The sequence below is a fragment of the Protopterus annectens genome, chromosome 12.part0 (assembly GCF_019279795.1).
Source record: "Protopterus annectens isolate FY-2018-M chromosome 12.part0, PAN1.0, whole genome shotgun sequence".
NCBI classification, from domain to species: domain Eukaryota; kingdom Metazoa; phylum Chordata; order Ceratodontiformes; family Protopteridae; genus Protopterus; species Protopterus annectens.
This window is the reverse complement of record NC_056746.1, coordinates 573,362,453-573,378,587: the sequence shown is the minus strand read 5'-3', so window position 1 is coordinate 573,378,587 and position 16,135 is coordinate 573,362,453. Positions and strand designations below refer to the sequence as shown.

Below are 16,135 nucleotides of genomic sequence, written 5' to 3'. Positions count from 1 at the left end.
TCTTTACGCAAAAAGTGCGTCATTTTAATTGTTCAAAAGTCAATATAAATGAGCCTTCTTTAACATTTCTATTGTCTCATAATGAGTGTAAATCATAGAGTGTACCTGTGTAAGACATATATAATAGTCTATGTATATAAATATAAAAATATAAAAATAAAAATAAAAATATATTTAAAAAAAGTGTATACATAAAATCTCAGTTTATCTAAACTGTTGTTGCCAACCTATTCCTACGGAATGTTTCATCACTAAATGCCCTGTTCAGTGCAGTCTCAAAGACATTCTATGCTTCTGATATACTGAGGCTCAGGTTGACGTTGATTAAAAATTTTTTATTTAGTCATTTCTCATCTATTAATATTGTTTTATTTATCAATTAATATTAGGCTTAGAAATGGCCTGTTGCTTTGGTCAACTATCTTTGTGTCGCTGTATCTCTATATCACTTGGAGATCCAGAGTATCTAAATATTGATGATTATAGGACCATAAAAATTCACATCAGTATTCTATTAGATTCATAAATAAATGAATATATAACTGTCATATTGTTAAATTTTTTTTTTATATACGTATTATATACATGAAATAATTAAAATAATTAAAATAAAAACAGAAACAAAATTGCCTAAGCTATTATTAATATTATGCTTTTGTTTTATTCATTATGTGATTATTAGTAAATATCAATATTGAATCTATAAATTGATTCAATCAAGCGATGTATCATAATATCAACTAATATCCAATCCATAGGATTCCTTTGCATCTAAAATATTATGTTCATATCCATAATTATCATCTACTACCAATTGAAATTTATAACAACAGTTGGCCCATCCCATAAGTACTCTTTCATAAGAAGTTTTTTGTATATTAAAAGTTTTTTTAAAACTGTACTACGTCTTGTGAAAACATGAATCTACTAGCTGATATCATTATTCATTAAAATGTGAAATAAATAACAAAACTAATAAAGTAGTATGCTGCTGATTCCAATCTCATATTCTATATGTGACTTATAGAACTTGTAAAATATAAGTTCCATTTAATCATCAAAAACTGCATGTGCATCTTATAATAGTGTTTAATTCCATATTAGAGCATTTTCGTTTGGGCCCTTCAAGGGTTCTTTACAAGGAAGCTTCACATCATGCCTATATTAAAAAATCATCTTTTTTCCAAAATAGGTTTTAAAGAGACATAATTGTTTATACCTGGTGCTTTATGTGCACCAAATCTAAATATCCAATCTAACTCTAATTTGGCCAGATGATTATTATTATCACCCATTCTCAGGTTTGTTTTCACCGTCTGTAAGACCCTAAATTTAAACTCATGTGAGGGGTTCAAAACAATATGCCTGGCTAATGCATTTAATTCATTTCCTTTAAGAATGTCATAGATGTGATTGTATATACGTTCCTTGAATTTTCTTTTCGTGAGGCCAATGTAAAAGGCTTCACATTCTGTACAATTAGCCATGTATACTAAATTCATCGTTTCACAATTGGTATACTCTCTAGGTTTAAACTCAGAAATACCATCTGGATGTTGGTAATACTGAGAAGATGTTATGTGTTTGCACATATTGCATTTCATACATGGAAACGTGCCACATACTACATATTCCTTGTCTGTTCTAGTTTCTACATTGTTAGAATCTACAGAAAAGATGACTTTCAAATTGTCACATGTGCGGAACGCAAAAGAAGGTTTATTGCCAACCAAAATCTGTATGTCATCTACCATAGTCAGTACATTCCAATGTTTAGTTAATATTTCCCTAATGTCAGCATTATCATTGGTATATTTCATGACATATATAATCCTGTCATTCTCATGTTTCCAGCCCTTATACACTCTGTTGGTTGAGTGTAATCTATTCTCTTCAGTAACAACTCGATCCAAGATATTAATATCTATTCCTGATGATGGATAAAGGACCTCATTCATTATATCTTTCACTAATTTTGGAGCATATCCTCTCTTTACAAAAAGTCGTTCCATAAAGTGTGCTTCTTCCTTTAATATTATTGGGTCCTTGCATATTCTCTTTAATCTGGAGAATTGCCCTTTCACTACACCTCCAAACACATGTCTTGGGTGCATGCTACTATACTCTATCATTGTGTTTTTCCAACATTTTTTTCTGTAAAGTTTGGAAGTCAAGCCCCCCTCAGCTTTAAAGTAAAGATTGACATCTAAAAAGTTGATGTCTGTTTGTGAATATTCAAGAGTAAACCTAAGGAACTCTGTGGTTGATTCTAGGTAGTTCACAAACTCCTGTAGCTCTGTAGCTGTTCCTGTCCATATTAAAACCACATCATCCACAAACCTCCTATATAAATGTATTTTGTTCATCCAAGTACTTTCACCATCATACTACACAGAAGTCCTCCTAGGTTAGGACAGCATGTAGGGAGTACAGTTTATTTAGGCTACTAGCACTGATTATCAACACCATTACATTTTCCTTTGCTTGCTTCATTATGCTGGTAGATTTAGCTGATTGGCATTGCCTAAAAAAGGCATTACAGGGGTGGATAATATCTTTGTCAATATTCAAAAGCCTAGAAGGGAAAAGTGAACTATCTCCTGTCAGAGTTGATGGATAAGTAATCCTCTTGAAAAAATTAAAAACCTAAAGTGCAATCTGACAGCACAAATGTCTGTCTCAGTATCATCTTGGTCTTAATGGACACAAATGTTGACAGACTCATGAACATCATCATCACAGCCAATGTCTCAGATGGCTCTGGCATCAAGATCACCAAGGCTGCCTTGAACACCAAAGATTACGATACTTAAAAGGGCGCTGAATGCTTTGGATCTAAGATGCATCCAACACCAATGGAATTGGAGTAGTGTGAGTCCGATGCTGAAGGATTAGCATTAATCAACCCAATTCAGATAAAGATGAAGTACAACTCAGCAGGATAGTCAATGGCTTCAGCACCAGGACATATGCCGGGGAAGGGAGAATCATGAGTGGGAGTTCTAAGGCCAACCTGATCATCCCTGGAAACTGAGGGGAATGTGATGACACCAATATCAATCTGGGCCTTGATAAACACTCTTACCATGAAATGCCTACCAATTTCAGAACTGCAAACAGATCCTGCAAACCTAAGGGAGTATGTGGAAAGAGGAAGAGAACCAAGGAATTTGGAGAGTCCCAAAAGAGAGACTTTCCAGGGGAGTGGTCCAGGATCACACCTGTTTCAGAATGAGATAGGCCTTGTACTGGAAAACTGGGCTACTCTGACACCATCTGAGCAAGAACCTCCTGCACCACCTCAGTTCTAGAGACTTTTAGAGAGGGAGACAGAACTGGAGAGTCATCTAACCTCTTTTTTTCTCTCTGTAGAGGGCTAAACTCCTTTTAGAATTACTTTATTTTTGCACCCTTCTAAAGACCAAGGCCTTAGGCCTTATAGAGGTCATGGAAGAAATTCAAGTGCTCCGGCCCTATACATACCACACATAATTTGTGGGTATCCAGGAGTGGGACCTTGTGGCCACAATATGCACACTTCTTGAAGCCAAGCAGAATTAAACAGAGTAACAGCTACAATAATTTGAAATACTTTAAATGTAACTGTAAACTTATGGGAAAGTGAAGAGCTGACAAATCTTGATTAAGTTCCACTCAACAATCCAGAAGAATGAGAACAAAAGAAGAAAGTTTGTTTGTGTGTGTGTGTGTGTGTGTGTGTGTGTGTGTGTGTGTGTGTGTGTGTGTGTGTGTGAATACATAAGAAAAAAGAAATGTGAAGAAATTTACTGGAAACTCTCAAAGAACAAACACATTTGGTAAGTGCTTGAGCATGACTAATTATTTAGGCTGCAAACAAAATTTGAAGTTAAAGAGGAAGACATGGGAGCACGGAAGGAGACTGCGTTTGACAGATCAACCCGAGAGCAGATTTCCTACAAGCTGAAGTGGGCAAAAAGGGTAAAGCAAGATGTCTTACTTGCAACATGGAAGACAGCAAGAAAAAGCTCAATGCAGCATATTAACCAAGAGCAACACAACAGAAGTTTGCCTCAATGTCAAGCACAAGGCTAGAACTAGTCTGGTTTTCTCTTCTGCCAGAAAGAAATAAAAATACATTAAATTCAAAACAAAATCACTAAAATCAACTAGAAACAGCGCAGGCTATATCAGTATTTTCAATATTAAGCAAAATCAAGCAAAGGTCACTTAGACCAGGTGGCTCAGTAGCGGAGTCAGATCCACTTTTAAAGCATGTAAAGTAAAATTTCCTTCACACTTTGGCTTCATTATGACAGATGCTACAAACTATGCCATCTTTACGGGGGTGAGGACTTTAAAACACATACTGGTTTCAGGGTCACGGAAACATCACAGAATTACAAAGGAGAGTGAAAGTAAAGAATCTTCATCACACCTGTCCTGAGAAAGACTTGATTAAATACTCTTGACACAAGTCTCAGGAAATGCACCCTTACCTGGTATCTGCTGGCACCAGTTCCATAATCACCAAGTTTTACAACCAAATCTTTAGAGAGGAAACAGTTCCGCAATGCCAGGTCACTGGGAGAGAGAGGAAACAAAAAGAAATATGAGCTCAAGTACACAGGGTCATCAATACTTACACAGGGTTATAACTTAACTGACTCAAAAAATAAAAAAGCATGACACCCAGCTGTTGCAAACATGGCAAAAATACTGCACTGCCTTTGGTTGTGGGTACTGTGTGTACTTGTATAGTTCAAACACTGGAATCTTAAAACAAATGCCCACACAAGCAAACAAGACTACCAGCTTTACACGGTTAACTTCATTACATCCTAAAATAAAACTTAAACAAAAGAGAAGTAATGAATACACTAACACAATGCACTTAAAACATATTATGTACTATTAACAGTTTTTATTGCCTCTAACTTTTGTCTCACTTGAAGCTTCTACCTTGTACTGTCCTGTTCATTCAGTAAAAAACTATCAGATTGATACAACAGTTACACAATATAGCATATGAATATATAAAGCACTTTCTTTTCTGCATTAAAGTGGTGAACTGCATGTGGACAAGATAGCTAATTGACAGCAGCAGGTGAAAGCTCTGTGACTGAATTTTTTCTGACAGAAAATATTATCAAAAAAATTAGAATTTAGGGATACTTGACAGCTAATTTTGTTCAGTAAAAGAAAAAAGATTTATAGCTTCAACTTCTTCAAAACCTAAAATTTTCCTATCAGAATTTCAACTGTTTGGTTAATAGAGAAGAGACTGCAACATGAGGCACTCAAAAAACGAGACTTAGGATTCTTCTGATAAAAAAGACATATGGTTACTAATACCTAGTATGCAAGATGTATTACTTAAAATGGATCAGGGCAAAATGGTTCATACTTGCCTACCTTGACCTGGCCAAGAAATTCGACACAACACTCCATGCATACATTACTGACAAACTCAAGAGGATAGGTACAAACCCACACGTCACTCGGTGGATAGCCAACTGGGTAACAGACAGGACCCAAGAAGGTAGAACTGGGGATTCCTCCTCTACAAAGAAGCCAGTCACAAGTGGAGTCCCTTCTGGGATTGGTCCTTGGACTGCTCCTTTTTAGCACTTACTTCTCTGAAGTCAAGGCCAATGTCATTAGTCTCTGGCTGACTAAATTTGAGGATGATTGCAAATTAGGAGCATCGTTGAATCCCACACTGACTTAAATTAAATGCCATGAAATGCATAATAGTATCCTTCGGGAAATCATCCACTCCTGGTAACTATCATACTGACAACACACCCCTTACAGCTGACTCAGTAGTCAGGGACTTAGTGACACACACAGACAGTAATCTAGCCTTTGACCATCATGTGTCAACAGTAGTGAAGAAATCATTCTATGTTGCCCAACTTATAAACAAAGGTATGGCATTCTGGTCCAAGGATGCCACTGTTCCACTGTATTCAGCATTCATCAGACCTGCCATTGAGTACAATGCCACCTTTGGTATGCACCTAACCAAGCATATCCAACAGATGGAACATCCATAGATGTTCCTAACTAAAAGAATACAGGGCATAAGTAAAATGTCCTATGCAGACCTCAAGGCCCTATCCCTATATTCTGTCTCCTACAGGCTGTTGAGGGGAGATCTATGCCTGGCATACAGGGCATCGTCACAGACACCATACTGATGGAAATGCTGCACATCCACAAAACACACAGCATCAGAATTACAATTCTGATGTAAACATTGCCTGTGATACAAATAGGACCTGCTGGCCAGGTATGTATCCCAGAGACTACCCGTCTCTGCAGGCTCCCCCATCCATATGAAGCAGCGTTCCTCCCCAACCCAATTCAACTGTAACTTGGACAAATGGAAGGGGAACAGGAAATTCATCCCTGGTTTGACACCTATATCTCTAATGAACACAAGCAATCTGTAAATGGTTCATCTCCCGGGCCTGTGCTTGTAAACATTTACCAAGGGTACCAGAACTTGTCAGGAATTTGGGATGCATGGCTAGGCTTAAAAACGCCCTTGTGGTCATTAGCCTAGTAAATATCCATGACCCTATAAAATGGACAAGCTGGATACTAAAGCAGAAAGTGTCAAAGAGTCTAGAAAAACGCAACATTTAGAATTTCTTACGAAAACAAAAAAGTGCATAAATCAGCAGTCTGGAAGAAGCTTTAAATGATCATGAAGGGAGAATAACTGAAGGGGAGTCTCAGAATTAATTCCTTTTAAGACAAAAATAACTGACTCACAGATAAAGCTGATGATTTGGAAAACAGACGAGACAAAAATAACATCAGAATGTATGGCACACTTGAAAAGTATGACGGAGACAATATAATAAACTTAACTGAGCTACATAAAACATTAACTCTACCTGAAACTTTATCTTTTGAAATTGAAAGAGCACATAAATCCCTGACAGCACCTTCAAAGAAGGAAAACTCACCACCATGTTCAATTACAGTTAAGTTTATGTCCAGCTTAGAAAAAGATCAAAAATTAAACACAGCATAGTCTAGCTCACCCATTAAAACAGGTGAACATGTAATCAGATCTGACAATGATTATTTCAGTAAGGTAACGTGTAAAAGAAAATCCTGCTTGCCACTGATTAAGGAACTTAACAAGAACAATATTAAATCCACTTTGGTGTTTCTTGCAAAGATAAAATGATTTGGTACTTGTGTATTATCGCAACCAGGTTCCAAATAACTCAGTCTTCATGTATTCACATGCCCTTCATGTTTTACTGTGTTTATTACTACAAATAAGTCCTAAAATTTGTTGTGTGTAAAACAACTTGGTTTGTTTGTGTCTTTCGGCTTTTCCCAGTTAGGGGTCGCCACAGCGGAACTCCGGTCCGCTAATGATTGGCAGTAGATTTTTTACGTGCCGAGTTTGCCAGCCCTGATGCACAACCTTCAACGAAGGTACGCCCATTCACGCACGTCTCCACACAGAAGACGCTCTAGCTGAGAATCTAATGGCAAAATGCCTTGCTGTGAGGCGACAACGCTACCGCAGCACCACCGCAGTAAAACAACTTGGTAAAGACAAAATATTATTGCAACCTAGTTGCAAACAACTCACACTTGTACATACAGTTTTGATAAACTGCAATAAAGAGGTGCCAGAAAAAGTACATACACAAATTTGTAGTACCGATAATACACAAGTACTTTATCTTTATCCTGTGATTTCTCAAACGCTAAAGCAGAGTATATCGCCACCCTTATCCTCCCTAACAAATGCATAATTTCTGCATCAGACACAGCGATCATTACAGAACATTACCCATACTGTACAACATTTGTATTTGGCACACAATCCCGGAAAAATATGATGATCAAACAAAATAGCTCACAAGTGTTTAATCCACATACAACAGAAAAGGAAAGGTTGCCAAGTTTTTTCAATATCAAAATGCTTCAAACTGACAAAACCTTTCCTTCTTCGGTTACTTTCCCATTAGCCTTCATAGGAAAAGTGTCGTAACACAGACCCCAAATAATCTCATAATTTGAAAGTGCATCCCAAACTTGTTTTTTATACATGCAAACAAATTAACATGTAATACAACCAGTCTATCATTTAAGCAATTACAAAAAACAACGTTAATAAATCTGTCACCACATAAAGGGCAAACTGAGTTGCCTGGAACCTGGTTGCGATAACATGCAAGTACCAATTACTTCTTTCTCAAGGAACTAAAATATTTGTCACACTGGAGGAGGCATCTACTTTTGTTAACAAACATAAAAGTCTTAATAATACTGAAGATATCTAAGCATGTCTATGGGTCATCTCCCGGTGTTTTCTCCTGTCTACCTGATGAATCTTGGCATCTTGAGGCAATGCAGCAATTGCCTCATGTACACAGACAACCCTCTCTTCCTACCACCCAACACTACAACCTGTGAGAGATGCACTTATATAGCCAAACTGGAAGCAAAGCTCTCTTCACCCAAGAATGGACTAGACAGTCAAGAGGAGGGGGTAAACACTTGCACCTCACCACACTCGTCACATAGTCCCTCAAAACCTACACCACCGAAACACACACATAGAAAAGTACAGTTTTGTACCTACCATAAATGTAGATGTTCGAGGATCCACATTGCTGCAGTCCTAACTATTGGGGTAGTCCGCTGTCCAGTCGGCCCGAATACCAGAGTATATGGCTGACGTCGGTCAGGGTACTAATGCGCATGACCGACGCCATTTCCTCAGTCTTTTCTTGCCCCAGATGTCAGAAGACCCTAAAAAGACAAGGCCCAATATACCTGCACCAAAAATATGTACAATATATACAAAAATATATACAAAAATATCAGCATATAACCTCACCTACACAACCACCCTTAAACACAGAGGGAAGGAGGACTGCAGCAATGTGGATCCTCGAACATCTACATTTATGGTAGGTACAAAACTGTACTATGTTCTTCGTTCCACATTGCTGCAGTCCTAACTATTGGGTAGAATCCCAAAGCAGAGGTAAGGGAGGCTGGCAAATCATAAAGAAGCAGGAGCTGACAACATGCCTTGCAAAATAGCTGTGGCAAAACCAGCCCTAGACTTAGAGTAGAGAGGAAGGTGATAATGCTTAGAGAAAGTATGCACTGAACTCCAAGTAGCTGCCTCCAAAATATCCTTAGTTGCCACGCCCCTTAGAAATGCTGTTGAAGTGGCAGTAGCCCTAGTGGAATGAGGCCTAATCCCAGCTGGAATCTCCTTGCCATGATGGGAATAACAAAATGAAATGCAAAACCCAATCCACTTAGAAATAGTTTGCTTAGACACAGGCTTGCCCTGAGAACTCAAAGCAAAAAAAACAAACAACTGCTGAGACTGCCTGAAATCCTTAGGCCTGCTTAAATCATAACCGAACTGCCTATGTACATCTAAAGTGTGCAAAATCTTTTCCCCTTTATTTTGGGGATCTGCATAGAAAGTAGGCAAATGAATAGTTTGGTTTAAAGCCACACTAGAAACCACCTTAGGCATAAAGGAAGGATTAGTGCGTAATGATACCCTATCCTTATGGAAAATCAGAAAGGGCTCTACTGCCATAAGGGCCTGCAACTCAGAAACCCTTCTTGCAGAAGTAATAGCCAACAAAAAGCAGTCTTCCATGACAAATATTTCAAATCAGCAGTACCTCAAAAGGTTGTAGAGTAAGTTTTTCCAACACAAAATTGAGATCCCAAGCAGGAGTAGGAGCTCGTGGGGGTCTTATATTCTTTGCCCCTCTGAGAAACTGCTTGAACAAAGGATGCGAAAACAATGGTGGGTCACAATCATAGTGAGCTGAAATTGCTGCAGCATGAATCTTAATGGAAGAGAAGGACAAACCTATGTCCAATAACTCAGTAAGATATTGAAGAGCCACACTCAAATTAGGCTCAGAAATCTCCAAATTCCTTGCTGCACTCCAAAATAAAAATCTCTTCCATTTTTCTGTGTACACTTTCCTTGTACTAGGTCTTCTAGCTTCCATAATCACATTTAAAACTTGTTGAGGAAGTTGAGACCGGCTGTCTCAAAACAGAATATGCCATGCTGTTAGATGAAGGCTTGACATTGAGCAGGTGGCCTTCTCTCTGAGACAACAGGTGTGGAATCAAGGGTAAAGGCCATGGAGGCTTCTTTACTAGACTCCTCAGTAATGGGTACCAGTGCTGCCGAGGCCAATCTGGAGCTATTAAAATCATCCTTGGCTTGTCTTGTCTGACTTTTAGAAGCACCTTTGGAAGAAGAGGCAGAGGTGGAAGCATAGACATGAAGATTTTTCCAACTGAAAGAAAGAGCATCCACTTTCCAAGCTGTGTGATGTAACCTCTTTGTGCAAAACTTTGGCAGCTGGTGGTTTAGTGGAGAAGCGAACAGATCTATGTCTGGAGTTCCCCAGGACACTGTCAACCTTTGAAATACATGAAGATCCAGTTTCCACCTGTGGGGACCCTGGATTTGTCGGCTTAACACCTCTGCTAAGGAGTTCTGTGCTCCGGCAGAAACCTTGCCTGAAGAGTTAGTTGCAAGCTGAGCGCAGTCTCCCATAAAATCATTGCTTGCCTGCACAATGGGTAAGAATGTGTTCCCCCTTGTTTGTTGATGTACCACATGACAGTTGTGTTGTCTGTTAGAATCAACACCTGCCCTGGAAGAAGTAACTCCTTGAAAGCCATTAATGCAAACTGGACTGCTAACATCTCCTTCATGTTGATATGTAGATGCTGTAGTCTGGCAGGCCACTTGTCTTGTATCCACTTTCCATTTAGATGAGCTCCCAAGCAATGTCCGAGGCATCTGTCGTTAAAATCTGACTCGCCTCTGGCCGGGTCACAGAGAGTCCCTTGTTTAGGTGACATTCCTGAGCCCACCACAAAAATTCCTTTTGAAGGCAAGGTATTATTTGAATGACAGTGTCCAAATCCTGGCAGTGCTGTGTCCATACATTTTGAGATACCATTGCAGCTTCCTCATATGCAGTTTGGCATTGGGAAGCACCAGAATACAAGATGCCATGAACCCTAATGCTTGAAGGACTGTCCTTGCAGTCAGCACGGACTGATGAGAAAGTTGATGAAAGTAAAGGGATAGACTCTTTTGTTTGTCCGGGGTTAAAAAGGCCATCTGGGCTGCTGTATTCAGTCTCACACCCAGAAAGCACATGTCTTGAGAGGGTACTAGACTGGACTTTATTTCGTTCACAGAATACCCTAGGCATCTTAGCACTGCTATAACATATTCCAGATGTTGTAGAAGGTCTTCCTTTTCCTGAGCCAGAATCAGGCAGTCGTCCAAGTAAGGATAAATCTGAATTCCTTTTAGCCTGAAGTAAGCTATCACTGGAGCCAGAACCTTTGTGAATACTCTGGGCAGTAGATAAGCCAAAGGGCAATGCAGAGAACTGATAATGAGAATTTCCAGCTCAGCAGATACTTCCTGCAACTTAGTCTTATAGGCACATGAAGGTAAGCTTCCTTGAGATCTAAAGTTACCATCCAGTGATCTTTGCCCAGCAGAGGTAAAAGCTGTTGTAACGTCAACATCTTGAACTTGGGAATGTCCAGATAAGTGTTGAGGATAGATAAATCCAAAATTGGTCTCCACGTGTTCCCCTTCTTTGGTACCAGGAACAGACGAGAATAAAATCCTAGGGGCCTTTCTGATACAGGGACTGGCTGAATGGCCCCTATTTGGAGTAACAGAGAAATTTGCTTGTGAGCCTCTTTCCTTTGTGGAGGAGGAACGTCTGGCATGCCTTTGAAAGGGGCAATGTATGGAAATAAAACCTGTAACCGTGGTGAATGATATCCAACACCCATCTGTCTTGAGTAATTAAATCCCAATTTTCTTTGAAAAGAGACAGTCTTCCTCCCAAAGGAGCTGCCAGGCGAGAATCTACTGGCAGCTGAAAAGGCAGGTCATTGGGTCTGTTTATAAAGGGACTGACCCCTGCCCTCACCAGAAGTCTGCGCAGGTGAACTCCTGTTCTAGGCCTAAAAGAACCTTGAGCTCTGCCCCTACCACGTCTAGACCTACCCCTAGACTGGGAATCATAAGCAGGATAAGTCCATCCCTTAGTAGGCCAATTTCTACTAAACTTCGGTGGCTGCACCTGCAAAAAATCTTTAACAGTTTGCATAGACTTAGCTTTGTCCTCCATTTTCTTCAAAACTGCTTCCACAGGTGAACCAAACAACACATCAGACTGTAAAGGAGCATCCAAAATCCTTGTCTTAACATGCTCAGCTAAATTCTGATCCCTCAACCAGGCATGCCTGCGAAGAACAGAACTAGTGGCAGCCACCCTCGAGGAGGCCTGTACAGCATCAAAACCACATTGCAAAGAATGCTTACCCACTTGTTCAGACACATGAACTAAATCCAGCAACTCTTTACACTCAATACCGTCAAAGCATCCACCTTAGATTTCAATTGTGAAAGGAGATAATTTTGATATTTTAGCATGTGAAACTGACAATTCAACGCCCTCATGGCTAAAGTGGAGGAAGTATACACTTTCTTTCCCCATCTATCCAAAGCCCTTGCCTCTTTATCAGTGGGAACAGGGTTTTTAACCACAGAGGCCTTAACACCTTTAGGTCCCTGAGAAACAGTTTCGGGTCTGCCCTAGGACTCTTAAAAGATACTTATGAGCTTCAGGCACCCTATAGTACCTATCAGGTTTAACAGGAGCAGGAGGCAAAGAATCAGGGTTCAGGAAGCCTCTGCAAAACATCTTCCACCACATTCAACACAGGAGGTATAGCTAAGGGCCTATGCTGGGGTAAAAACAAGAATTCCCTAAGCCTTTTCCTGGAATCAGAGTAATCCTGGCCTTCCCATTTAAAGTGCTCCCTCATGGAATGCAGAGTCTCTGAAAATGAGAAATCCTCAGGAGGAGAAGCTGTAGGAGTGGAATCATCCACATCAGAATCAGAATAAGGAGGATACTCCTGCAAATCTTCCGCAGAAGACTCCGAAGCCTCTGAACACTGTTCAAAACTATCAAACTCAGGTTCCACCCTAGGCCTCTTATCAGGAGGGGGCATAGAACCTCTAATCATAGTAATCAAATCTTCTGCCATTTTAAGCATATGTTTCTTAGGCACAAAACCTGAAGTGCTAGGAGAAGCCCCCACTGAAGCCAAACTTGGCCTACCTCTCAAAGAAGTTTTGGAAACAGAAGGAGAGGCCCTAACAACCTTGGGAAGAGAGGGAAGAACAGTTACCTGAGAAGCCCCCTCAGCGTGGCCTACCTCCTGAGAAGGCACATCCTGTAACAGTAAAGTCTCTGCCTGAGACTCCAAAGAAACTCCTGGCAAAACCTCGGGCTCCACTGAGCCTTCTAAAGAACCGATGTCCGGGACTGCCGGTTCATCAACCCTAGGCTTCGCTGTTTTGTCCTTGCGCTTCTTGGACGAAGCGGGCGTCGGAGAATCCGACGGCATTTTATAATTACAACGCTTCCCAAACACTAACCTGGCACAGTCTAACCTTCTCTTAATAGTGCGTTTGTTAAACCTAGCACAAGAGCGGCATCCAACAACGTCGTGCTCAGGCCCTAAACAAGGTATACACAAGGTATGGTAATCCCTATGAGGTATCTGTTTCCCACAAGAAATACAGTTATTCACTTTTTCTGACATCCGGTTAAATACTGTGGCAAGAAAAACCAAAATGTTAGCCAACTCTGATTCGGTCTGAAACTCCGACTTCAGAAAATTTCAGAACGCCAACCTGCACTCGCAAAACTGCTTCTGCATCGGACCATGCGGCAAAAAAGACTGAGGAAATGGCGTCGGTCATGCGCATTAATACCCTGCCGTACTGGCGTCAGTCTAATGCGCCTGACCGGCGTCAATATACTCTGGTATTCGGGCCGACTGGACAGCGGACTACCCCAATAGTTAGGACTGCAGCAATGTGGAACGAAGAACATCATGAAACACACACCTACATCAATGGAGGCTCTCAATAAAAACCTGCCCAAGCAACAGAGACCTCCAAAGCAGAAACGGAAGCAACCTCTACCCCCCCAACACAACCCAAATGACACATAGCCCACAAATGCAGTGTGCCACCCAACCACAGCCCATAAGGCATAACAACATACCCAACACTTTAGTCATAAGTGACTCTATAGTCAGGCACACTGATGTTCCACTCACTAGGCTAAACAAGGAGAAAGTTACTGTCAAGCTGCCTGTTGTGTACCAGGATCTGCCACATAACGCACGCACTAAGGTTACTCCACAACAAGTACAAATATGACTCTGTCATTGTCCATGTTGGTGTGAATGACCTGAGACGTACCTCCCTGGACCACATGAAAACAGACATGGAGGAGCTCTCTGATCTTGTAGCCCAGGTAGGTATGACCCCAGCCCTGAGTAGCATCCGGCCATCACCCAGACTGACACCAGAGTACAAGGACAAAATGAATGACTTCAACAATTGGCTAAACTTCTGGTGTCACTCTAAGGGGATCCAGTATTTGTCTGCCTGGAATGACATGATCAACAGACCACGATGCTTTGCCAGAGATGGCCTGCACCTGATGCCTTTGGAATTCCGGATACTGGCTAAGGCTCTTGCAACCCCTACAGTGCCTTTTTTTGGGCAAGGTTCAAATGACAACTTCACCACTGTAACAGGTACATGCAAGCAAAATCTGAGGGTAATGCTAATGCTACTCAATGCTAGAAGTCTAAAAGTACAGTTTTGTACCTACCATAAATGTAGATGTTCGAGTGCTCATACAGCTGCAGTCATCACACTTGGGTTATCCTGCCGTCAGGCGGGTCCTCGGTCGGCCGAATTCCAAAGTCTTGGTCCGGCGTCGGTTGTCGTCGCTTCCTCCCTGACGTCAGTGCGGCAGGGGTATAAAAGAGGCAGCCAACGCCATTTTCTTCAGTTTTTCTTGCCCCAGATGTCAGGTGCCCCCAGAAAGGAAGGCAATACATGATGTTATGCAAACATACATAAGTAAATAAATCAAAACAGTAATTGCAAGCAAATACACCATGAAGGAATACCCCAAATAGGTTGTATGTTAAAGGTGTTTGTCATAAGCCCTGTCCTAAGAGGGGATGGAGGGAGGGTAACCTGGACTGTAGCTGTATGAGCACTTGAACATCTACATTTATGGTAGGTACAAAACTGTACTATGTTCATCGTGCATACAGCTTGCAGTCAAACATTTGGGTAGAATCCCAAAGCTAAGTAAGGGTGGCAGGTACTAAGCGGAATTAGGAGGGGCTAGAATGCCCTGCAGGACTGCTGTGGCAAAGCCCGCTCTAGATTTTGAGTACAGTGGAAGGTGGTAGTGCTTGGTGAAAGTGTGCACTGAACTCCAAGTAGCTGCTTCCAAAATGTCCTTGGTAGGGACCCCCCAGAAGAAAGCTGCTGAGGTAGCTGTAGCCCTGGTGGAGTGGGATCTGATGTATGCAGGCACTGATTTTCCATGAAATGAATAACAAAAGCGTATGCAGTGGGCTATCCATTTTGAAATAGTCTGTTTGGAAATAGCCTTCCCTTGAGCACCTGTAGCATAGGATACAAAGAGCTGCCAGATTTCCTGAATGACTTTGTTCTGTCCAGGTAATAGCGAAGTTGCCTGTGAATGTCCAAGGAGTGTAGTAGCCTCTCCCCTTTGTTCTGTGGATTTGGATAAAAGGTAGGTAAATGAATAGTCTGATTCAAAGCCACACTGGATACTACCTTTGGCATGAAGGTAGGGTTGGTTCATAAGGAAACCCTGTCCTGATGGAAAATAATGAATGGTTGCACAGCCATGAGGGCCTGTAGCTCCGAAACCCTGCAAGCTGAGGTAATAGCCAGAAGCAAGGCTGTTTTCCACGACAAGTATTGTAGCTCTGCTGAAGAAGCCGGCTCAAAAGGAGGCAGTGTCAGCTTTTCCAATACGAAGTTGAGGTCCCAAGCTGGAGCTGGTGGTTTCCGTGGGGGTTTTATATTTTTTGCCCCTCTGAGGAACTGCCTTAATAGAGGATGTGAGAATAAAGGAGGATCCGTATTGTATTGTGCTGAAATGGCTGAAGCGTGGATCTTGAGGAAAGGCCACTGTTTAACATCTCAGCTAGGTACTGTAAA

General features: G+C 41.0%; 1 protein-coding gene across 1 annotated transcript in view; it reads right to left on the bottom strand.

Annotated features, from left to right (window-relative positions):
• Nucleotides 1-16,135, bottom strand: part of LMTK2 (lemur tyrosine kinase 2) — a 1,522,811-nt gene that overhangs the window by 540,208 nt on the left and 966,468 nt on the right. Inside the window, exon 8 of the mRNA XM_044089711.1 lies at nucleotides 4,479-4,563. Coding sequence (XP_043945646.1) covers nucleotides 4,479-4,563 — 85 coding nt within the window. The remainder of the gene's footprint in view (nucleotides 1-4,478; nucleotides 4,564-16,135) is intronic.